The 25,210-nt window shown below is 42.2% G+C and overlaps 2 protein-coding genes across 3 annotated transcripts in view; one reads left to right on the top strand and one right to left on the bottom strand.

Moving 5' to 3' along the window:
* LOC125903270 (cGMP-dependent protein kinase 1) overlaps positions 1-18,430 on the bottom strand; it is a 143,507-nt gene extending 125,077 nt beyond the window's left edge. Inside the window, exons 1-2 of one of the 2 annotated variants that reach the window (XM_049600091.1) lie at positions 17,759-18,430; positions 5,208-5,374 (exon numbers count right to left, since the gene is read on the bottom strand). In XM_049600091.1, the coding sequence (XP_049456048.1) occupies positions 5,208-5,374; positions 17,759-18,015 (424 nt within the window). In that variant the 5' untranslated portion in view covers positions 18,016-18,430. Of the gene's footprint in view, positions 1-5,207; positions 5,375-13,972; positions 14,541-17,758 lie in introns of those variants that run through there. The other variant, XM_049600090.1, reaches the window with a different exon arrangement.
* The window catches only part of LOC125903271 (bifunctional 3'-phosphoadenosine 5'-phosphosulfate synthase 2-like), a 275,592-nt gene that overhangs the window by 146,336 nt on the left and 104,046 nt on the right, over positions 1-25,210 (top strand). The gene's annotated exons all lie outside the window — the stretch shown is intronic.

Here is a 25,210-nt window from a genome sequence, read left to right as displayed (position 1 = left end):
AGCATCAGATGGACTGTTTGTAATAAATAAACCACAATAATGTGACTAAGCAGCATTAATTGGTTAGTCAATGAGAATGTGTGTGTGTGTGTGAGGGGGGCATAAGCACATACAGCGAGAAGCAGCAGCGACCCACCGTCCGACACAGGCACACCATGAGGATGGAAACAGAGGGGTCAGCGGGGGTTTTGACCTGCGGAGTTGCAGGTGACCATCAGCCGGCTTGAGCCAAGCTCAGACGGCCAGTTCACACTGCTGCAACTTTTCTCTGCAACGTTCTTAAGCGGTTTCATCTCATCGCAAATCATTGGTCTGAACTGGGCTTTATAAATCCAGCACATCCCTTTCCTTAACAGCACTTTCATCCCTCCTTAAAAGCTAGGGATGGAAATCACCAGAGGCCCTATGACACAATATTCTCACGTTAATTAAGTCATGATACAAGATTATTGCGATATGAAACATTTTGCGATAGTATGGCGGTAACACATATTGCGATATATTGTGTTTTATTACCTTTTTTAAAACGCATATTATGTCTTCAACTTGGAAATCTGTGTCAACATATGTTTTATATAATAAAGTTTTCAGTCAGCTCAGAAAAATGGATCTAGTGGACTGAAAAAGCAATTCATTTTATTATTCTAGAAGGCTACCAGAAGGTTAATTTGTCTTTGCAATATTAATAATTTATACAGTTAAAAATGGACACTTGGTGTCTGTGTAACAATACAATATTGCAGTGCAAAATATTGCAATGCTATGCTTTTCCATTCTTTAACGCACTCTCAGCCAGGCTGTGGCATGTTTAGTTCACCTCGAGCCTGTTTTTCAGCAGGAAAATGCACTTTTAAAAGTTTTTTTTTAAAGTTCAATAAATGCCTGATGTCTCCACAGTCAGTGAGTGTTAAATAATTGTGATCTCAATATTAACCAAAATAATCCGGATTATGATTTTTGCCATAATCAAGCACCTCTAACACATCCAAACACATTTAATCCCTGATTTTGTTACAGTGCCCAGTACTTCCCCAATTCCCAAAATGTTCTCTCAGGTAACTGTTGTGTTTTGCATTTCATTTGCATAATGCCAGATACATGTTAGACTCTTTACATATCTGACTTCTCTCTGCAGTTTACAGATAAGGGCGACACATGATGTCATTCTTACAACAAGGCTGTAAATGGAAGCCCTCTGGTCCTTGATGTAAAAGTACTAATACCACACTAGTTGGGTTTCTAAATGTAGTGTGAATTTTAATGGGAATTTCAGATAATCGGCAAAAGGAAATATGAATATATGTGCTTTCCTCCAACAGAGCAACAGAGCACACCGGAAAATGGAAATAAAGTTTTAACAACTATTATTAGAGCTATGTGCCCTTGGAAGAGTTCTGGTAACAGCCCTGTGTGCAAATATGAGCATGTTAAAAGTCCAGTTGCATTTTTCTGTTATCGATACACCAAGTTTTCCACCTCCCGCAATGGTAAAACCTTTACAGCAGATTTTACAGTCAGGTATTTTAATGAACTAACTGAAAATGTGCATAAAATGACAGGGATGGAAACACACCCACTGCAAAAGTACAGAAGAATGATCAGCAAAATGTACTTACATCTGCGAGAAAATGGCCCCTGTGACTATTAGATGATTTAAGAGCCATTCTAGCATCTCAGCGAAATGAAACATCAGCCTGCTAACATGCTCACAATTACAGTTGCTAACCTGTTGTTTGACAGCTGCAATGTCTACCATGTTCACCTTTAAGTGTATTAGCATGCTAACATCTGCTAATTAGCACAAAATGTAAAGTACAGCTGAGGCTGATGGGAATGTAAAAAGTTTAGCGGGTACTTGGTGATAAAGTCAGTGGGATTCATCCTCTGGGCTCCATGATTTTACACATTTTTATGCTAACTCCATTCAATATTTGTTGAGATTTTTTCGTCTGGATTAAAGTAGCGAACCAACCTGCATTACCACCCCTTAAACCACGGCATGAGTGACTAAAATGTTCAGTTTTTTATTGTTATAGAAATACATTTATACTTTATTTCAGTGGTGGAATGTGACACTACCGTGCTGTACTCGAGGTACTTGTACTTTGCTAGTATTTTCATTTCATGTTACTTTATATTTCTACTCCATACTACATCTCAGAGGTAAATATTGTCCTTTTTACTCTCAGTGAAGCCCATGTACCTCCAGATGTGTTGGTGTTGAATGATACGCCACAACTGGCCTGTCTGAGCTCAACCAGGTCAGAGAGCCGTTGCACTGAGATGATACACTGTCTCATCTAGTTGCGTCGGTGTGAACCGGCAGGTTTTTAGAATGTTGCAGAACAGCGCATTGCAAGTAGCTGCATGTTTCACCTGGTCTTGTCACAAATCTGTGGTCTGAACTGGGCTTAAAATAAACTGACCTATGACGCGTTCCTTTATCTGAAGAGAAAATTCTCCTCCCTTTTAAGCAAAATAAATTATTAAAAAGCCTTCTTGGATCAGCTGGAAAATGCATCATCACAAAGCTGGAAGCAGGTCTGTTTTTCTGACACCATGAAAAGTTGACTTTAGAGATAAGTGGGTTTCACAAGACAGCAACACACAGTGATCTCACAGAATATGATGCACTGCAGTAGATTAAACCACCCAACAGCATATAAAGTAGTTAAAATTATCTTAACCTTTCACATCTACCACAGGGAAACGCAACATACACATGAATGCAGCAATAATATTAATTCAAAAACATCATATATAGTAGTAAAACACTGACAGGGTACTGCAGGACTTTTAATTTTCACTGTGTGGTATTAGTACTCTTACTGAAGTAAAGGATCTGAAAACTTCCAGCACTGCTTTTGTTGTATTGTACTGTATATAATTACACTTATCTGTTTCTCAAAGATGGCAGTATTCATCTAAGTCATAGTTGACAAAACACAGTCAAAGATCTCCGCTGGTTCACTGATCAATATGACTAAGTCATCTCCCTAATACAATAACCTCTAAAGTCACAGTTCTTCGACGCGCCACAAAGGGTTTTTGAATTCAGACCCAGTGAGCCACTAAAGACCAGATGAAGACAGAAAGCAGCCATAACACATCTGCTGGCATCCAAACACAGACGCTGTCTGTCTCGGGAGCCCATTCAAATATGATAAATCCTACCTGCCTCTATTCCAAGAGAGCCAAGTGCAGAGTATGTTTTTATAGAAATATAGATTTGTGGGAGAATTAAACTAAAAAAAAAGTCTAAGTTTAGTATAACTGCTTTATGTCATTCTGGTCCAACTTTCCCACAGATCTATTCCTAACGACGTATGGCCGAATAGGGCATCCAGGAATTGTCTTTCCAACCTGATAATAAAAGAAGGTGGGAGATGTGAAACAATCAATATCACCATTCTTCCTTGTAAAATATTAACCTTTAAATGCCACTGTGTGTACCAACCAAAGAGATTAAAGATTACAGCAGGTTTCTTTGCTCTCTTTCTTTCTCTTGTTGTAGCCATCTTGTTTAGGATTTGAAGAAAGTATTTCCACCTTGAAACATCTGGAATCCACATTGGGCATAGGTTTCATCTAGCACTGGGGGGGGGGACACATATAGGACTGGGCAATAGGGACAAAAATTTATATCTCAGCATTTACAGGCCGACTGGTGATAAACGATATATATCTCGGTATTTTTTATGAAATGGGCTACATGTTTTCAGTCGCAAGCCAAACCTACATTTGAGATGCCACTAGCAGTTTTATAAAAACAGACTGTGATCAAAATAAAATGCAAAGACAGGGATTTTACTCCCCTGTTTGAAAATATGCAGCTGCACAACAGTGACACCTCTAAAACACTAGTCGGCGGTGGGGTTTCTGTGAAGTGCTGTAAAGTTCAGTTGATTCGAAACACATATTAAACATGGCTCAACAGTGACAGTTTCAAACACAGTACACAAATCAGCTTCACTATAGCTGGCAGCATTCACAGTCAAAGCACTTGTCTTTATGTGGACACATTTTCCCCACAAATACAACATGCTAATGTTTTTACACAAGCCTATGGCATTTTATATTGTATAAATTAGCCTAGCAGCTAGCAGACTTTTCCTTTACTCATATAAAGCCAGGGACAACAGCAACATTTAACAAAGGTAACGTTACAAAATTCGGCTCCATTAGAGCTTACAAGGTTCACCGACAAAACAACTGTCTGATACCAAGCATGTTTTCCAAACGTGTACAACATGCTAACGTTATTAGTGCCAGCCTATGGCATTTTATATCGTAAAAATTAGCCTAGCAAATAGCGGAGATTTCCTCTGCTCATATGAAGCCAGGATAAATCACACACAAGAATTTATTGTCTTCACAATTTATTGTTTCTTATCTGTGAAATTGAAGTAAATAAAAGCTTAAATGGAGGTCTGCGTCGCTACGACGCATAGTTAAATTTCTGGGGAGGTGCACGTCAGTCTACTGCTTTAAAAAGTGTTGCTGGAGAACTTGCTTGAAAATATGTCGACATATCATACACAGTCGTTATATCACCCAGCCCTAGACACATATAAAATGGGGGTTTGAGAGTCCTCAGCCTATTACGCCTGTGAAGTTCACCTCTATATAATGGTCAGTTATACTACGCCGGCATTAACTGAGGCTATTTTTCCCCGAAGTCAAACCTATTGTCAGGCACGATGGCTCTCTGAACACTTCATAGCAGTATCTGTTGTGACAAATCATGTAGCAAAAATACCCTTTCACAAATCCCATCAGCGCCAGAGTGGACGTTGTGCTGTTGTTACTGTCATGAGAAGCTCTCACACTCATCGACGCTCATTTTAGAGAGGGGGAAAAAAAAGTGACGCTGAAACAATATGGCTAAAACAGAATGAGAGAGAACGGACTCAACGGGCACACAGCATCACACGAAAAAAAATTAATGGGACATGAGTGAATCATACAGCATCACAAAGTGTAGTTTTGAATTTTAGCTCATCGCTCTGCAGAAACCCATCAATAATGCCCTTTCATTTATTTTCTATCATTGTCGTGCCAGAGCTCTTAAAGCTCGTCAGACACAGCCGCACAGCTCCACCTCGATCCATTTAAAAAGGGTAATTATATCTTGTTCGGGTTTAAACTCATTCTGTTTGTGGTTTTCATCCCATCGCTGATATTTTACTTCTGTTAGATGCTTTTACCTTCCATGACGTAGACCAGTGAGCCCACGTCGCCCTCCTTAATGATACAGCTGTCCTTTCCATACTCCACAGGGTACATGCAGTCTACGATCTCTTGGATCTGCGACAGCTCCAGGTTCTTCATGAAGTCATTGTCCAAGATGGCCTCCTTGATCAGATCCTTGGACCTGGAGACGAGGTGAAACAAAATGACACCATCACTTTAAAAGCACAAATTCATATGGCTTTTTTTCTTAGAAGAAAGACATAATTAGATATTTAAAAGGAGAAATGCGTACAAGTCAGGTTTTGACAGTATATATATATTAAAGACAAGCCTCGAGCAACAACCTTGGCTGAGATTCAAATAGTTTCTTAAACCCAGTGAAGGATGTTGACCAGTTCAACAGGCACGCTGATTATTTCTTAGGCAATTAATTAAATCGCACTCAAACTGCACAGTAGCTTTTTAAAAAAACCATGTCCTCTTTTCAAAGACATCAAGGTGAAACCGATTTGTTCCCTCCAAAAGCTGGAACAAGTCAATAAATAGCAAAATCCATGCGTAATGGAGGCAGATTGTTTCCACTCAGGGTTGCGCTTCTGAAAGCCAAGCAGGCCTTCAGACTGTGCACCCATTAGGCCATTCCACAGTAAGTATTTTTTGCAGTGACTATGCAAGGACGGGAGGGAACAGAATTAACTGTACAGCTAATGTGCAGTCGTCAAGGTGCAGCTCAGCGCACAGAGCACTTTGTCAGGCGGGCTTAAGGGGGGGACATTACGTCGAGTCATCATTTAGTTTAGGTGCTATTTATGTAACACTGATGGAGGAGAGACATTTGATCATGAGAGGCATCCATGTGTTGAAAACAAGTTAATTAGAGCCACACGCTGCCCACGGTCATTAAATTGCATTAACAGACTGTTTTGGAAAAGTTTTAAATATACATTTTTGTGGCTGTTGTTTAAAATATGCTTATAAAAACCCCAAAACATGTCCAACGTTACGTGAAATACATTCCTAGTATTACTAATTTAAAATATACTGCTGCGCTATGTGAACAATGAAACATCACTGGTATCATGTGATACACATAGAACAGACCTGCATCGTGTCATGGCTGTAGCTGATTCAATCAAATATACATATTTGATTGAATCACAGGTATCGTGATCGGGACATCTATACACGTCGAGATCACAACATTAAGTCCAGTGTGTTTGGTCATAGATCCACTCGGCCAGTGGAAGACTGAAGGGACATGACGGCGATCAACCTTAATTTATCAAAGTATCATAAATGCTCAGGTTCAGGCAAGGTCACCAAACAATTATTAGACATGTCCTTAACGCAGACGTTTCTTTAACAAGAAACAAATGCACACAAAGTTATCAACATTAATCCAAGCACGTCAAATTACATTGACAGCTACAGGATTTTTGATTTTCTATCGCCAAAAAGGGCCATGCTGGTCTGGCCTTTTGGCATATGCAGCTAGTTGGTGGTGAGATTGTCCAATGAGTGAGTAAAGTTACAGGGCTTGAAATATCATGTACATATGCAAGGTATTGGGCGGCACGGTGGTGCAGTGGTTAGGATTGTCGCCTCACAGCAAGAGGGTTCCTGATTCGGATCCGGGGTGGGGGAGCCCTTTTGTGCAGAGTTTGTATGTTCTCCCTGTGTCAGCATGGGTTTTTCCAGGTACTCCAGCTTCCTCCCACAGTCCAAAGACATGCAGGTTAATTGGTGACTCTAAATTGTCCGTAGGTGTAAATGTGCGTGTGAATGGTTGTCTGTCTCTATGTGTCAGCCCTGTGATAGTCTGGCGATCCAGGGTGTCAGGTGGGATAGGCTCCAGTTCCCCCATGACCCCCAACAGGATAAGTGGTTATGGAAAATGAAATTAATAAATGAATGAATATACAAGGTAGCGCACTTAAATTTTGAGCTGTATTTCTCAGCTCTACATGCACCGGTGCACGTAACTTGTTACAGGAAATGTGTTATGCAGGGCTGCTAAATTTTCACGCAATGAAAGACAAATTTAGAACTGATAAAGCTGCAGCTTGGATTGGCCAAGAAGGAAGAAGAATATTAAATAAGTCTTGTTGAATATGTGACATCAGAATAAAAAACGTTTCCGTAATGGGTTTGTTTAGGAGTGCAATAGGATTTCTGCTGAAAATGTTTCTATGACCATACACAATTTGAAGTAGCTAGTCTAACTACTCATTACTGTACGGGCTCAAATGACATTCAAGCACACTAAAAAATGTCCTTATTCCTAATCTTTCATAAATCGGATCAATATATATTTTCCTTAAGTGGCTCAGAGGTAGAGCTAGTAGTAGTAGTAGTAGTATCCTTGGGCATGATTCTGACCTCCACATTGCTCCCGATGGCTGTTACATCGGTGTGTGTGAGCGTGTGAATGGTTACTGAGTAGCACGTGGCACCTTGTATGGTAGCCTTGGCCACCAGTGTTTAAATGTGTGTGTGTGAATGGGTGAATGCGCTTTGAGTGGTCGGAAGTCTAGAAAGGTGCTATACAAGTGCAGTCCATTTACCATCTACCCTAAGAGGTGTGCTGAAACTTTCAATGTAATTCTGTTCAGGAATACCCAGACTATGACCATGTCAAATATTACATTATTGTGCTGTACGGTTTTTGAGAAAATGAAGGGGAAAGTCAGCTCAAATTACATCATAACATAAACTATTTCCTCATATTTAAACTGTCATAAAAACAAAATTGTTGTAGCAGTCAATGTTGGATTTCTTATGAATGGATCTGGGACTACGGCCAAGGCGGCAGTGCTGAGAGAGAACAAATAAACCAAATGGTGCATGTTATTTTCAAAGTTACACATTTTAAACTACTTGAATAAAATAAACAGGGTAAAATGTTATGGAGACGTTTAGAGAATTCATTGGTAAAAATGCGTGTGAACCCTGGAGCCAAGCGCAGTGATACTGAAAACGTCAAAGCCAGAGTTTAAGAAGTGTCAAGAGACAGGAGAGAAATCTGAGGCAAGACGTTAGCAGTGAGTTAAGATCAGTCCTTTACAGAATCGCGTCATCACCAGAGTCAGAGATTCTCGGCCGAGCACTGCGTGGCCGGTTTTGACAGAATGTCAGCCGGACGAATGAGGTTAATATTATGTATCAGGGTTAATCCAACAAGGAGTCCCCTCCTGAGAAGCCCAACTTTTATACCCTTAAAGCACTCTCTATCCTCTGCGAGAAGGATTTAAAGGCAGTGAAGAGCTGCCTCTTGCCTCTATGCGCTCTGTGCCCTTTTCAGAAACGGATTTCTGGGTGCATTGTTGAGGCTGATCACCTGAGGAGCTTAAAGCTAAAAGGGCAAATAACCTGGAAGGCATTTATGAGGCGGTGCTCCCACAACACACATGCTTCTCTGCCCACAGCACCAACCACACAGCTACACAAACTTTACACTCTGAAACTTCAATGTCTGCCATGATACAGCAGTGTCAGCAGTGCCCCGGGTTTTGTTTTTTTATTATTTATGTATTGAGCACAATGCACAAGCATGCCTGTGTTTTGAGAAGCACAACAAACCCCTCTGCACATTCATCTGTATGTGAGGTGATGTTTTATAGTCAGTGTCTTACTCCTCCTCAAGGGCTTATATTGAACTTTTAAGGTCACACGAATGCGTCTCCATTAAATCTTGAGACACATTATCAAGTCAGTGAAGGAACACTGTTGCTCCTTCAGATGAAAAACACTCAGAGATGCACTAAGAAGCAGCTATCATAGCTGGCACATAAATTCCCAACCTTGGCCGACATCTACAGATCGTCATTTTTACTCCATCGGCTGAGTGATGAGTTTTGGTTTTAGTCTTAAAATAGCATGCTGAGATATTTAAAAAAACAAGGTTCTCCTAATGCGTGTTTAGCAATCAACAGTCTGGTGAATTTTCAATTAGGGTTTCAAGGCTTGTGGATCCCCAAACAGCTGTGCTTTTAATCTCTCACAGCAGTGATACTTGTGGATGAAAGTGAGCAGCTAAATGACTAAAGACCAACATTAGCTCGTCGTCACAATCTGTTGGGAGTACACTGATTACTTACTTAAGCTATTTATACAAACTGAATTAATATGCTAATCTCAGGGACAGGTCAGAATATTATATTGAATATTCAGTATTTGCCATGTATATCTCCACACACTGTACAAAACTCAGATTTTCATAGTATCTCCCTTCGGCAGCGTCACTATCCAAGACCTCTGTGTCATTCGTGGACATGCCTCTTCAGCATTTACCCTTGTTTACAGGTCAGAGACAGATGAAAGTGTCAGTGGGGTAACAAGCATCCAAAGCTCCAGGATTTTAATTTATTTGACAGAGCAGCAGCCGGGATGATCCAAAGATTTCTTGTTAGATATTTTTATTACGTCCTTGAGAGTCTGAACAAGGCACTCCTGGGAATGGAGTAGAGAAGACTGCAGGTGTTGCACTTATTTTTACATTCATGTCCCGCAATCTATGTTCTTCTAAAACCTTCTTTTTTCCAGCAGAGACTGCACACAGAGGAAAAGATGATTTAGACTTAATGTTGACAGCTGTCACTGGGTTATAGGGATTTCGCGTTAACAATAGGGACTTCGCAAATGAAGTTTTAGGGCTCTGGAGCTTCGGTAGTAATCAAGAGTGAATGTTCTTACTTTAGCTGGGAGGGGTTGTTAATTAAGAACTTTTCCCAAAAAGTATGCTGTGTTTTCTTATCATGAATAAATAATAGTCCTACATAAATGCTCATCTTGTTAAGCTCCAGGCAGTGGTGGATATTTCTGGAGTGTATGTGGAGAGCATTAGAGTAAGGGTGCTTTCACACCTGCCCTGTTTGGTTCAGTTCAATCCAACTCAAGTTCATTTGCTCCCTGAGTGCGGTTCGTTTGGGCAGGTGTGAACACAGCACTCGCACTCAGGTGTGCACCAAAACAACCGGACCGAGACCTTCTTGAAGAGGTGGTCTCAGCCCGGTTACAGACGAACTCTGGTGCAGTTTGTTTGTGGTGAGAACGTGTTCTGACCTGGATCTGAACCAACTGCAGTCACATGACACATTGTTTGGGTTAAACATGAGCATGTTACAGTCCTGGAGGATTATTAATGTGCACCTCCTCCTGTACTGCCTTAATATGCACATTCAGCACATCCAATGCATCAAAACATTGTTTTCTAGTTGGAGCCGCGCCTCGTTTTCTAACTGTATGGTTTGACTAAAATGAACAATGACAGCAATATAGTCCATGATGAGCAGCGATAAAATCAACCTGCGTAGTTGTCCCTCCATTGAGACATTAGAAAGTGACACATTTATCTTGCAAGTGTACTCTTTTTCAACGTTTTGTTTACTTCCTGGATTTTTCCCGCACCAATCAAGAGCAGCTTTCTCGCGCAAGGCATTTGATGTGGTCCACTTGTAAATGCTGCCGTGAGAACACGAAACAACTCTAGGCAATTATGCAACTTTGGTACAAAATTAGTCCCTGATTCAGACCAAAGCAAGACAACTCTAGGTCTGAAAGCACTGTAAGAGAAAATGAACGGGTAAAAGCCAACCAAGGAGCAGTACATTAGCAAATATACACATACCTTGTTCATTTATTGTTTGTTTCATTGCAAAGTTTTTTATTTGTGTTGATCTATAATTAGCACTTTTTCTTGTTCAAAATAAATACAATAAATATGAAAGATAATACCAATATTTTTGTTTTGGTTGGGGGTAGTGGAAGCTTGCCTAGACAATGCCTGACAAAGCCCCATAAAACAGAAGCACAGCAACATAGTAGCTCCTTACAAATTTAAGATCTGTAAGATTAGCACGAGCTGAAACAGCAGCAGCAGCTAACATCCGACACTGAGCCATTAAACAATCCCAACAACCTCACACAGACACCGAAATGGCTCAGCTCTGGAGTTAAACCTATTCATTAGCATTTGGTAACATTAGCCGTGTGATGCTAACAGTTAGCCCTGTCACTGTGTGTGTGTGCAGGCGGACTCTGACAAGCTGTCTATGCCGTGGAGCAGAGTGCTCCACGGCATAGACAGCTCTACAATGAAACAAGATTCAACCCATTTTAAATAATGAATTAAAAAAGAAAATCAAATTGTGGCAGTCAGGGTTGATAAATGTATCATGTCATTTCTTGAAAAGAAAAAAAAAAAAGAATATTTGAATCCCAAAATTGAAAGTCCAGCCCTGCTAAATATAGGTGTGCCTTTACTAAGCAGTGTCAGTCTGGACTGTGATGGTTCTTATGATGCGCACTGACCTAATGATGCTTAATTTTTGCTGGCAGAACTTGGCATATTATTAACTAAATTGTCAACAACAAATTGGAAATTATTATTTTCCAAAGTTGACCTCAAGTCCACTGGGAATCTGCCTCACTGACCCTCTTTCTGTTATTTTACTCCCAGGAGGTTTCTGGTCCTCTCAACCATGCTCTGGACCCCCCGACTTGAGCCTCTGATAGCAATGTTGAACAACGTCCTCCAACCAGACCCTTATAAAAACATCTGCCTTCCTCTCCTTTGTGAGGATGATATATTTGCCTTCATCCACTGGTGAAGTTTAAGGCTGAGCAAGTTCAGCCTTCCTTAAAAGGAGAAAATATGCTCTTTTAGGAGGAAAAAAGAAGAGGGGTGGCAGAAAAGTGGGAGAGGCTAACGGAGCTAAGAGGCAGGCAGGGGGAGAAGGATGGATAGCGTATGTGTAAGGAACGCTCTATGGGTCTTGTAAAGAAGATAAAGTGGGTGAGAATGAAAGAAAAGTCTAAACATTTAGCCAAATCCAACAGGCATTATCGCTGCACTTCAATAAGCAAAACAAAATGAAAATGTAATGGAGCTGTTGTCATCCCGGGAGGGCACTTGCGTATTTTATTAAAAAGAGAAAAGAAAACCTTGCTGCTCTCCACTGAGCAACAACAAAAGTTAGAAGACTTTCCCAAAAACAGTACAGCTTCAAATTAATTGCTCCAACTCTGGAGAACAAACAAGATCTTTTGCAAGTTTCTCACACACAGATGATAATAACGCAGAACAAATAAGAGAACAGGGCTCACGCACGTCATTTGCATTCAGCGGGCTGCTGCTTTACAGTCATAATTTGTTTATGTATTCGCTTATTAGAGGAGTGAAATTGAACAGAATGTCAGTCTGTGTGAGGAGGTGTGGCAGACGCTTGGCTTAACATTTTAGCTGCACTTTAGAGGCTCTGATAGAAGTTCAAACAGCCTTTTCAGCTCCATTATGACATTTTCTTTCAGTTTCATTCTTCGCTCGTAGTATTTGACAGGTGACTGTACTCTTAAATGGACAAGACATCAAACACCTCATGGAGAAAGAAGTCAAAATGCAGGACAAAGTCTATATTTGGGAGTTTTAATTATAAGAAATTTCCTATCAACATCTCCCTAAAAGCCCATATTGGGAAATCTTTCAATGGAAACAGGCACATACAATAGAAGCTCACTATCTATGAAATGGTCATCCCTCATTCCAAGCCAGAGTCCATGGTTTCACGCTCATTTGGCAACAGCAAGAGAAAAAGAACAAAAACACCACACGAGAAAAGAGTGTGCTTTCTGTGCATGGAGCTGACAGGTATAACAAAGACTAATGGCCTTTCCCTGCTTCAGATAAATAATCCCCTTCATTTTTGAACCTCTTTGATGAAATCCTTGGAGCTTTGTTTGTTTGCTTGTCGAGAAAATAATGACATTCATATCCGACACATCTCTCTGAAAGTACCAGCAAGAGGAGAGGTATATTTCACAGAGAGGATTTAAAAGTACTGATAATTTTCATTTGAGTGCTCCATTCTGCTTTTTTTTTTTAGATTTGACTATTCAGATAAATGTTTCAAAGCTGGGTTTGGATCTGAAAATGCATCATGTTATGCACCAATACACCAAAGCAAATTCCTTGCATGTGAAAACGACATGGCAATAATAATAATAATGACTCTGATTGTCCTCAGTTGGTCTATTTTTCAATGCGCTTGCAGAATGAAGAGTAGATTTTCTTCCTGTCCACCAGGGGGGCAAGGGAATTGATTCATAATAGCACAACCTTCAAGTTCAAACCCAACAGACGGCTGGATTATTTCACAACAGAGGGCTATTTCTGTGCCAGTTTCACTTTGAGAACCAGACCTCGTGATGCAGACCGAGCTGAGCGAGAGAGAGATGTTTGAAAAGGAGAGGGAGAGAGGGTGAGAGGGGAAGAGTGAGAGAGAGGGGGAGACAAATCATAAGGTAAACATGCAGAGAGGCTGTTAAGACTGCCTGTCACAGAATCACAGCTTGTATAAAATAGGCACTGGTACATTGCACAGAGCTGCCACTGCCAGCTCTCTAAACCTGTAATTCCCATCACTGGGTGACATTTCATTCCCCTCACATGTTAGGCTGTGATCAGGCGTATTGATATTCAGCTTCTTATCACTGGGCTTCTGATAATTCTATTTCTAACTGTCACTAATGACAGTTTCTTGTTTTTTCAAAGCTGATGGCACCATGTCACATTGTCCTTGTGTGTGTGTGTGGGTGTGTGTGTATGTGTGTCTGATCATCCATATGTGCTACAGGTGCCTTACCTGCTGCGCCACACATAACATTACGCACAGGAATCAGAAAGGTGAGAAAGGGTGAATGAGCTCGTGCGCAACAGCCAGTGCAAAACCTCATTCTCGTGATTCAAAAGTGAATATGATGCGTTTATAACGTGGACACCTACTGTGGGCTTTTGGGGTAGAAAGGTAGGGTGACATGGCTAAGATCCTGGATGTCGAAGGCAGTGGGTTCGGCCGAGATTGCCTGCCTCTTCGTCCGCTGCTGCTCGTGCAGCTCATTCTGCTTTTGGACCTGCTGGGTTGCCGGTTTGATCACGGAGCGGTATTTGTCCAGCTCGTTCTGTAGTCTCTGTATGAGCTCGTCCTTCTGGTCGAGCTCCAGCTCCAGCTCGTCGATGAGCGCGTCCCTTTGGCGCAGCTCCTCGATCTTCTCCTGGAGCGCGTACTGGAGGTCGCGCAAGGTGCCCATTGCTGTCGGCGACGAGCGACTTCCCGATAAGTTTATGGAAAGGTATGCAGTCTCGTCTTTATCCCCTCTCCTCTACCACGCTGCTCGTAAACTTTATCCGGCATGAACGGCTTCAGAGGATGCAGCCCCTGTCTCTCCTGAGGGGGGGATCCTCGCCGCTGTCCCTCACAAAGCGGATGTTGGGAATTTAAGCGGAGGTATGCTCGGTGGTGGCCAAGGTGAGCCCGTTAAAGCGTCTCAGCCACTATCACGCAAAGTTTGCCCTCTCTCTCTCTCTCTCTCTCTCTCTCTCGCTCTCTCTCTCTGTTGCTCTGTCTCTCCCTCTCGCTCCCTCCCTCGGCTGTGTGACAGCGGAGGACCGTCCTCCCCGAGTGCGTCAGGCTGCGACCCGGTGAGAGCGCATGGCGAGGAGGGCGCCTACAGGAATCTGTGGCACAGTGCAGCAGTCTGCCACTCCAGAGAGAGCCGCACTCGTCTCACATGAATAATGGACTCAGCGAGAGAGCCACTGTTCGGAGAAGCATGTCATCATACCTCAGCAGATCGCCCTGAGGCGGCTGAGTTACAAATAGATGAGCACCGGAGCCATAATGGAAGTTGAAGGTGATGGAAACTTAATGAACCTCAGTGTAAAAATAAACAACGCGTCTTTTTTTTTTTTGTCATCTATTGGAGACGGTGGCTGCTTTTTGTGACGGAGCACTTGTGTATTTTGTCTGCATGGACTGAACTGAGATGCCCCAGTGCTGCATTTAAACCCAAAATGATGCTGTAGTTGTGAAATGCCATGTTAAAGAGAAGATGAATCCCTGTTCAGCAGCTGTTATTTTAATGACAGACTCCATAGAGGAGCATTGGAGGTGCTAAAAGATGATGCAAAATGATCATTTTACAGATTGTGAAGCAGCAGTGGCAGCAGACATGAATGTGCCAAAGACACTGATGCTCACGACTCTCACAGCAGCTCCACATTCCTCATTTAATCTTGTGTTGTGTGTTGACTCTGAGCGCTGCTGGTGTCTGTCCACATTATCCCAATGAGTCATCTGAAAAGCTCAGCGAACAGCATTTGGCCTCATGCGCTCTGGACAAATTCGGAGGAGGATAAACTGTCAAGGACAATCTGATAGAATGAGGAGCTACTGAGGGCTAAAGCAGCAATTACTGAGCTGAGAGGCTGGGCAGTCAGCGGCTGACACAGAGGACAAAGAGAAGGGTGAAGGAGATTTCTTTGGCTAAAAGGAAAGGTGTTTGGTGGGGTGGTAAAAAGCATCTTCCCCCCCCTCTGTAAACAACCCAAAAGAGAGGGACAGTTGGTCTAATAATAGACCGCAGCTGCCCTCTTGTGGTGGGAAAGAATCAAGCAAACAGCAACAAGGAGGCATGCATCTGCTCTGCAGGCAAACAAGTCCAACACCTAATGATCTTACAATGTTGTATGTTTCACTGCCTTATAGTTTGTGCTGTGTGTAATGAGCAGTTACATTGCAAATACAGGCATGTGCACGAGTCCCGTGTGCAATAAGTGGAAACAAATGTGCATCAACAGCTTCACAAATAATGCTAAACCTGTTTTCAGACTTCTTAGAGCTAAAAAAAAAACTTACTGTGAGACTTTAAATGAGATAGAGCAACTCCTGTTCAACAAACACACAGTTAATTGTCTGTTTAAGCCATAGAAATAATCACTTTATGTATTTTTTACCCCCAAAAATATTTGTTTTCTCGTGCTCCTCTCTGGATGCAAAGTGCTAATAAAGGCAAGGCAGCCTTTCTCCTCTGAGCCAATTAAAAACCATCATATTTTCTTTTATCTCTATCAAGGGAAGGAGGGCGCGGGGCACAAAGCCTGAGCAGCAGCAGCAAAGTTTTTCCCTCATATCAGGAAACTGCAGGTGCCTGGAGACTTGAGTGTCTCTCCAGTCCAGTGTTGCATCCTCCCATCATCAAAAGGCCCTCCCACCGTCCTTCAAAGCACCTCTGCGCTTTAAATTTCACCTCTCTAACCATCCAGCTCAGCCCTTTTCCTATGCAGATCAATAGAAACAGGATCCGTTGCTCCATGCTGCGGTAATCCGATGAGCGGGGCGGGACGCCGGCTGGTGCCACGTCCTGACTCTAATGGGGGGGTCACACAGGGCCTGACCCCGTGGCGGCCCAGCGGGCACGGCGGCGCAGGCGGACCCCAATGGCATCATCTCGCCGGTGCTTTTTCACTAATGCAAACAGGTTTACTTCACCTTTACTGCACACAGTGCACGACCATGTTTGCTCAAGGCCCTTTCAAGCACTTATTGTGCCTCATCAGCACGGACATGTTTTTCAGAATGAGCGCTGGTCCTATAGAAAGGTTGACAACAGGTTACAAGCTTCCTTAATTAGTTTGTCTTAAATGCAGCTTCATTGTTTCTCAATGAACCTGAGTTATTCATAACCTCCGTGCTTCATTCTCAAGTATTTCTATTTGTATTTCTTGCCTCAGGGCACAGTTTTCTGTGGACTTGTGTGTTTGTCTGAAGGCACAGTGTGCATCAGGTAATGAGTGCAAATGAGGACCAGCCCAGTCTGCAGTTTATTAATGCAAATGAAGACTGGAAATTGTCTAGCCATCTTAATAAAATTAACCCCATTGTCTATTGCATTAATTGAGTCAGCAAAGTGGTTTCTGCCTGTGTGTATGTGTGTGTGTGATATCAATATATTAGCAAGTAATTTATCCTGATGGGATTGTTATAATAGAAATGGAGATGAAAAGATGAAGACAGAGAGGATCAAACTTTTTTGCTGGGAGTAATTACAGCAAACTGAATAGACTGCGAAAGTGATTTAAGTATGAGATAGTAAGTGATCACTATGCAGGCCTCATTTGAAACCCTCAAAATCAGGACAATCATACCCTGAAGCTAAAACGAGCACCTAAAGGTGATGAAGGAAGCATATGGTCAAACAAAGCGTTTTCTAATGGAGTATTAAATATCCTCAGACATGCACTTCGGGTCCTCAGCGTCCAGCTACTAAAAGCCAATAATGCATCGCACTTCCTCCTGTCTGTGTCCCGTGGGACTGCCATGATGGATCTGATCAATTAGGAGCTCTTTCTGAAGCTCGCCTTGGAGCTGCGTCATCGGCCCCCAAGAATGAAAGTGCTCGCCCATTCATGGCAAAACGTCTCCATCTCTCATTTAGAAAAAAAGGGAAAGGTAGAAAACAGAAAGAAAAGCTTTGTGGAGTGAAGCGCTCAGGAACATGTGTGTGTGAGTGTGTGTAGAGTTACTATCAGCACATGCACATTCATTTCAAGCGTATTTCTGTTCAGAGAGAGTTGTGCCTCCTAATGGCAGATTCACACCATCCGTGGCAAAACATTTTTCTGGGAGTGAGGAGGAAAAACACTCAAAGATATTTTAAGATGGGACTCAAATCTGGCACACACAGGCATTGGAGCAGAAAAAAGTACAAAAGCCTGCTCAAACAGACTTACCAGTCGGACTTGGCATATTTCCGAAACGCCTGCCTTGACAGGTCCTGGTGCGTCTGAGGCTCCGCGGAGATGCCCTGCGCCCTGCGGGTCCTCGGTCCAATAAGTTGAGCGCTGGGCAAAACAGACTGACATTTGTGTAATTTTCTCTTCAGTTCTTGAATCTCGTCTTCCCTGTCCGCCAGGCGCCTCTCCAAGTCCCGTATCCTCTCCTCCTTTAGCAGCAGGATCTTGGCAAAGTCGTCCTCCAGGTCACTCATGTTGAAATCTGCGTTAAACTTTGCCACGGATCTCCGCGATACGGACAGGAAAAACCGATAAAACTCCCAGTAGGTTGTGAAAACGGACACAAGCCCCCCCCTCTAAATACGCGCACGGTGGTGGTGGTGGTGGTGATGATGATGATGATGCTGCGAGAATCCCCTTCACTGCCCACTTGTTTATTTGAGAAAGGCGCAAAGCGGTGTTTAAAGCCGGGGAGCGGACGGCTGATAGAGCAGCGCTACGCTACAGTCCACCAAGCCTCCGGGGAGCCGCTGATGATCCTTCATTGAGAAACCAATTACAGTAGCTCTTCCTCTCCGAGGACGCAGGCAGGCCGTCAAACTGGGCACTAAAGAGCCGAGGCAACTCCTGTAGTTCACCGCCTTTCACACAGCAAACACACCACAGGAGCACAGAGGAGCCCAGTGCTGCTGCTGTCAAATATTTGTTTATCATCTATCTGCACAATCACGAGTCCCCCACATCACCTCCCCGACCTATTGCAAAAAAAAAAAAAAAAAATCAATTGTCCCACACCCGCACTCCCTTCAGAGAACAGTGGGATGGACTAAGCTTGTTTGCAATGGTCACACCAACCATATATATATATATATATATATATATATATATATATATATGTGTGTGTGTGTGGTGTAAGCACACATCAGTGAAGAGTGTAAGTAATATGGCACATGGTCTTCATGATAGAGCTTGCACTTCAGTATTGATGTGGAGATAATTTTATTTATAGGATGATTGCAGGTGGGTACTTTATCACAACCTGTCTATGTTTTCCCAACAGCTTTTTAGGCTCCAAACATGTCTTTTTTGTAGCCACCTGTCTGTGTTTCTCACACGGCATTTTAGGCTCCAAACATGTCTGTTTTGTAGCCACCTGTCTGTGTTTCTCACACAGCATTTTAGGCTCCAAACATGGATGTTTTTTTTCTGTGTTTTTTCTCCAGCTGGGTGTTTTGTATTGAGCCTTCAGTGTTTTCCCAGCTGCTTTTTAGGCTCCACGTGTTAGTGTTTTGTAGCAATCTGTCTGAGTTTTTCCAACAGCCTTTAAGGCTTCAATCATGGGTAATTTGTAGTGACCCATCTGTGTATTTCCACCATTTTTTTAGGCTCCTAATGTGATTGTTTTGTAGCAAGCTGTCTGTCTTTTTAGACAACTTTTTAGGCTCCAAATGTGATTGTTTTGTAGCAAGCTGTCTGCGTTTTTCCAGCAGCATTTTAGGCTTCAAACATGGGTATTTTGTTGTGACATCTCTGTGTATTTCCACCATTTTTTTAGGCTCCAAATGTGATTGCTTTGTAGCAATCTGTGTGTTTTTCCACCACCTTTTTAGGCTCCAAATGTGATTGTTTTGTAGTGACCCATCTATCTTTTTCCAACAACTTTATAGGCTCCAGTGATGGCTGATTTGTAGCAATTTGTCCGTTTTTCCAGCAGCTTTTTAGGCTCCAAATGTGATTGTTTTGTAGCAATTTTTCCAGCAGCATTTTAGGCTTCAAACATGGGTATTTTGTTGTGACATCTCTGTTTTTCCACCAGTTTTTTAGGCTCCAAATGTGATTGTTTTGTAGCATTCTGTCTGTCTTTTTCCAACAACTTTTTAGGCTCCGAATGTGATTGTTTTGTAGCAATCTGTCTGTGTTTTACCAGCACTATTATAGGCTCCAAATATGAGTGTTTTGTTGTGACGCCTCTTTGTTTTTCCACCAGCTTTTTAGGCTCCCAGTGTGGATGTTTTGTGTTGACCATTCAGTGTTTTTACTGTGGTTTCTGTAGGCTCCAGACACTGGTGTTTTGTAGCAACCCTTAAGTGTTTTTTCCAGGTGCTTTTTAGGCTCCAAACATGGTTGTTTTGTAGCGACCCGTCTGTGTTGTTCAAGCAGCGTTTTAGGCTTCAAACTTGGGTATTTTGTAGCAACCCATCTGTGTTTTTCCAGCAGCTTTTGAGGCTTCAAACTTTGGTGTTTTGTAGCGACTAGTCTGGTTTTTCATCAGGCTTTTAGGCTCCCAATGTAGGTGTTTTGTATTGATCCTTCAGTGTTTTCCCAGCTGCTTTTTAGGCTCCAAACTTTGATGTTTTGTAGCAACCCATCTGTGTTTTCACCGTATTTATCAAAGTGATTGATCCAGTTTTATCTGAGCCGAAAGGATGAAAAAGTTTGCTTACAAAAAATAACACAGTTGGATATGAAACCATCAATTCAGGCTCCCTCTGATAAACAAAAAAGTGTCCAAAATGAAATGAGAAATCCAGATCTGAACAACAAACTGGATGATTCATAGTTGCAGAAGATTAAAAGTGGCTGTTATTGTGTGCATCCAACATGAAGTAAAGTTAATTACACAACAGATGTTATCTCCCTGATTAGAGTAATCAGTAATTGCATACTTTGGCAACAGCGCTCATCACTTTCATCCTCAGTATGTTGAGCGGACTGAGGAGAGTTCAGTAATAGATCATCACTTCTCCTGCTGTAATATTAATCTCCAAACCCAGCCAGTCATTTCTATGCACCATTTTTCATTCTGCTGCCTAAATCTGTTTCAACTCAATGAATTCATTGAAGGAAAAAAAAAGAGGGAGCTCATGGGCGCTAGGGGGATGTTTCATTAAGATTCTGAGTTAAAAATAGAGTGAACAGATCTTCAGTTTGCTGGTGTAGTTCAACATATCTCACCCTTGTCTACTGCTTGCATTCTTATTATTCCAACCACTTCTCACTGGGTTAGAGATGAATGCTTGTTGCTGCAAAGTGTGGCTGTATGCGTCTCATTGAGTTTTAATACAGATTATTTTACATTTTCTTTCCCCCCTTTAAACCTGAAGATCTTCCAAATGCATGCTGGAGCAGAATGTTACCATAACTACCTGTAATCACTCATGTGAAGCTCGATAACCAGCTTAAATCTGATGCACTATCACAAGCCAGTCACCAGGAAAAAATGGTGGCATTGTACGTTTCTGAAGACCATATATATGTTACATTTGCACGTTTCATACGTATCATATCAATGTCTCTAAAGTGACTAGTATATGACTTGTCATTGGGAGATGGAAGAGATGGTGGATTATGTGGCACCTAGGAGAGATGCCTGCCAAGCTGCAGACCACTGTTCTAGACCTACAAACAACAAAACCAGCTGTGTTTTGATGAATCATTGACATGTTTTCAGTGGCTTTTTAGGCTCCAAACGTGGGTGTTTTGTTGTGACCCGTCTGTTTTTTCACCAGCTTGTTAGGCTCCAAATATGGCTGTTTTGTAGTGACTCATCTGTGTTTTTCTAGCAGCATTTTAGGCTCCAAACATGACTGTTTTGTAGCAACCCATCTCTGTTCTTTTTCACTAGCTTTTTAGGCTCCCAATGTGGGTGTTTTGTAGCAACCCTTCAGTGTTTTGCTGCAGCTGTTTAGGCTCCAAACATGGGTATTTCATAGTGACTTGTCTCTGTTTTTCCAACGGCTTTTTAGGCTCCAAACATAGCTGTTTTGTAGTGACACACTTGTATTTTCCAGGAGCTTTTTAGGGTCCAAATGTGGGTATTTTGTTGTGACCCCATCTATTTCCAACAGATTTTTAGGCTCCAAATATGGCTGTTTTGTAGTAACCCATCTGTGTTTTCCCAGCAGCTTTTGAGGCATCAAACATAGGTATTTCATAGCGACCCATCTGTGTTTTTTCAGCAGCATTTTAGGCTCCCAATATGGGTGTTTTGTAGCGACCTGTCTGTGTTTTTCAGCAGCATTTTAGGTTCCTAGCGTGGGTCTTTTGTGTTGACAATTTAGTTTTTCCAGGAACTTAGGCTCCAAACATGCGTGTTTTGTAGTGACCTATCTGTGTTTTCCAATTAGCTTTTTAGGCTTCAAACATGGGTATTTAGTAGCAACCTGTCTGTGTTTTTCCACCAGCTTTTCAGGCTCCCAATGTGGGTGTTTTGTAGCAACTCATCTGTGTTTTCTCAGCAGCTTTTTATCCTTCAAATGTGGGTGCTTTGTAGCAACAAGTTGCGGGGATAAGGACAGAAAAAGCAGTTGGTTATAAACGAGAGATTGCTGCTTTTTCTGCTGGGATTGGCCTCCAAAACAAGGTTCTGAAAGTCAAAACATGATCTTTTCCTTATTATTACCAAGTGTTTTTTGTGCCTAAACGTAAGCACAAATTAACCACAGCATTGTTGAAACCCTAAAGAATCCACTACATAATAATATTCAAATGTAACATATGCGTTGTTTGCTGAAACATACAATGTCAACATTTTGTCAGTGGTTCTCACATATGCAACACATATAATCCACGTCTTTACTGCTGTTTCTATCTGTAAGTGTGTTACATGTCTCAGGGTAATGGTGAATGCAATCAGCATTCAGAGACAAGGTGAGGACCCGGGTCGTGCTGTTATCAATGTGGAAAAACAGCGATCGATTAATTATGTATGCAGCAGACACTGTGCCCATTATAACAGTGGTAAATTAAGTGTCACCTCCTGCGACCCTATCCGTATCCACAGAGAATATGGTTGCACTGAAAAAGCACTATACTGACATCCTATTCAAGAAAAGGCCATTCATGCATTTGGACAAAAAAGAGGTGAATGTCATCAATCTAAACAGTCTTTGATCTTACCTTAGCACCACGATCAATACACCACAATTAGCACCTGAACCTATACACACTCATTACATCATCACCATGACTATATCAGCGTCACTGGCCTAAAAGGTGTATTTGTGCCGCCTCCATACTCGACCATTCCCCTGTTTACACAGAGTGAGTAATGCTGCACTACCAGTTTCAGCTTGTGTTGTCTGAGCACTACATGGGTCATCTCCCTTGGATGTTGTGGGTTGGGTAATGGACGCCAAGTTAACCTCACGGCACCCAGAGATAGATGCTCAGAGTTGCTCGCGAGAGTGGCCGTTCTCGGGTGCCATCGAGTTCATGATTGTTCAGTTCATGTGCTTGTCTTTGCAGTGTTTTTAGGGGCAGAGAAAAGCCGGTGCCCTCTCGTTTGCCTCAGGGACAGATCAGCTTACGGAAGAGAAGAGGGCAGACATTAGTCACTGTTTTCCTGTAATACGCTCACATACACACATACACACACAGAGAAGAAATAGAGAGTGGTATCTTGGGTATACCCAGACATATGCTTGCACATCATTATCACCCACGCACACACTTGCATGCAAAGATTTATGTAACCATTCACAAAGCTAACTCCCTGCAGACACACACACACAAACACACGATCATGCCAGTATGGAAACTGTAGAGGGGATTACTGTAAGTGCAACGGCAGGAGAGGTATGCTGCTGCGTCTCTGGAGTATCTTCCCCCTTGAGCCGCTGATGTCTTTGATACTACATCTGACTATGCTCTCAGTGTCTCTGCTGCTGTCCCAGTGAGACACCACCAGCTGGCCACCTGCCTGAGCCTGCCATCCCACGAGAGGTGTTATGAGCGCTGGGAGAAGGTGAAAGACGGAGAGAGAGGCGTCCTGGGACAAGGATGGGAGAGATGCTTTAGCCCGGGGCAATCTATTTCGGAGCCTCCCTAGTCCCGTAAAACACTACAGCAAATCCTGCACTTTAAGCAGCAATATCATACGCCGACTTCACATCACATCGATGTAGTCTCACACTGTAACATGATATCATATTCAGAACTGCAGATTGATCACTCGGCTCACACTGAAGATGGATAAAACCAGAGCTCAGGAAATTGACTTAGCAAACGCAATGATGATACTTCCTTCCTGCCATCCTGCATTATGTATTACTATCACAATCAGATAGGTGAGGATGAGGTGTATCGCACTGCTTTTATGGCTGCAACTTATTATTATTTTCATTCTTAATTACTTTTTTAATGAACCTCCGTAAAGATTGGACTTGGCGTAGTGGAGACTTACCATCTTTTGAGCTGCTATAATCAATATTTTTATATTAACAATGAGTCACACTCATAGTGACAAGCCAACAGAGGACCAATGCCTGACTTTGCAGTACCCCTCAGCTCAATGGAGTATTTTAGCATCTTTTAACCACCTTATAACTGATTGCTTTGATTTTACAGCCTGCTTTTCCAAAAGTAGCAACTCTGAAAGAGATGTAAACAGAGCAACTATTGGACTTACGTTCATCATGTGGGCAGAAACCACCTGCTTCACGACTACAAGGCAATGCTAATGTTGCATCACATCTGTTGGATGTGTGATTAGACAACAGTTTGCTGACAAGTTCCCTCTTTCAACTTTTGAAGGAGGTAATATGTCAGTGTTGTGTTTAGAGCTTGTTTCTGCTGCCACCATGTGGCCAAATATATCACCTTTTTAAGAATTCTAGTTTCCTTTGACTTAGGACTTCTAGCTGTCATTGAATTGTCAAATCATATAATCATTAAAAACTATAAAATGTGAGAAAATGATAGACACTGCTGCTAATTATTTGTTTATATTGACTTTTTTCATGACTTTATTGCGATTACTATTATATACTTGCATCCTTCGAGCCCATTGAACGTGAACTCATGACATTGCTGTAAGAGAGCTTAAAGGGAAATTTCGGTTTATTTCAACCTGTCTCCTATTGTCCTAAATTTGTTTCAAGTGACTAGTGACATAAAAACAATAGTTAGCATGTTAGCCGTTAGCCTAGATACAGCCGGGGCACATAGTAGCGTCAGACCTGTTAAAACGTAAGTGAACAGGCAACCTTCAAGTGCAAAGTTAGTCCAGTAAACAAGCTTTTTTTCCACAAAGACCGCCTCATATCGTTAGGATAAATGTCAGAGAACATATAGAAAACGACATGTAAACGTGTTGTCTTACCTTACCGGTGTGGCGCCATGTTTGTTTACCATTTAGCTCTGTTTTCCAAAGTGCGGCCGAAATATATCTCGCGAGCTCTAGATAAAGCCCAGCTGGATACTAACATTACTCCAGGTGGAGGTGTCTCGTCCTCGGACACATCCAGACCTTGAAAATAAGGCTGCAACTGGTCCCATTCCTTGCAACAGAGGCATTTCTCTTCTGTGGACACTGGGGCACAGCATTCACAGGTACATCACCAGTCTCCAGAGCTACGCAGCCTTGCAACAGCCATTCCTCCTCTCTCGTCCTCTACCTGTTGCGCCTCTCTCTCTCTCCTCTCCTCCGTTCTTCAATTTCACAGATTT

The sequence above is a fragment of the Epinephelus fuscoguttatus genome, linkage group LG16 (assembly GCF_011397635.1).
Source record: "Epinephelus fuscoguttatus linkage group LG16, E.fuscoguttatus.final_Chr_v1".
Classification (NCBI taxonomy): Eukaryota; Metazoa; Chordata; class Actinopteri; order Perciformes; family Serranidae; genus Epinephelus; species Epinephelus fuscoguttatus.
The sequence above is the reverse complement of the archived record's forward strand: the minus strand, read 5'-3'. Positions and strand labels throughout refer to the sequence as shown.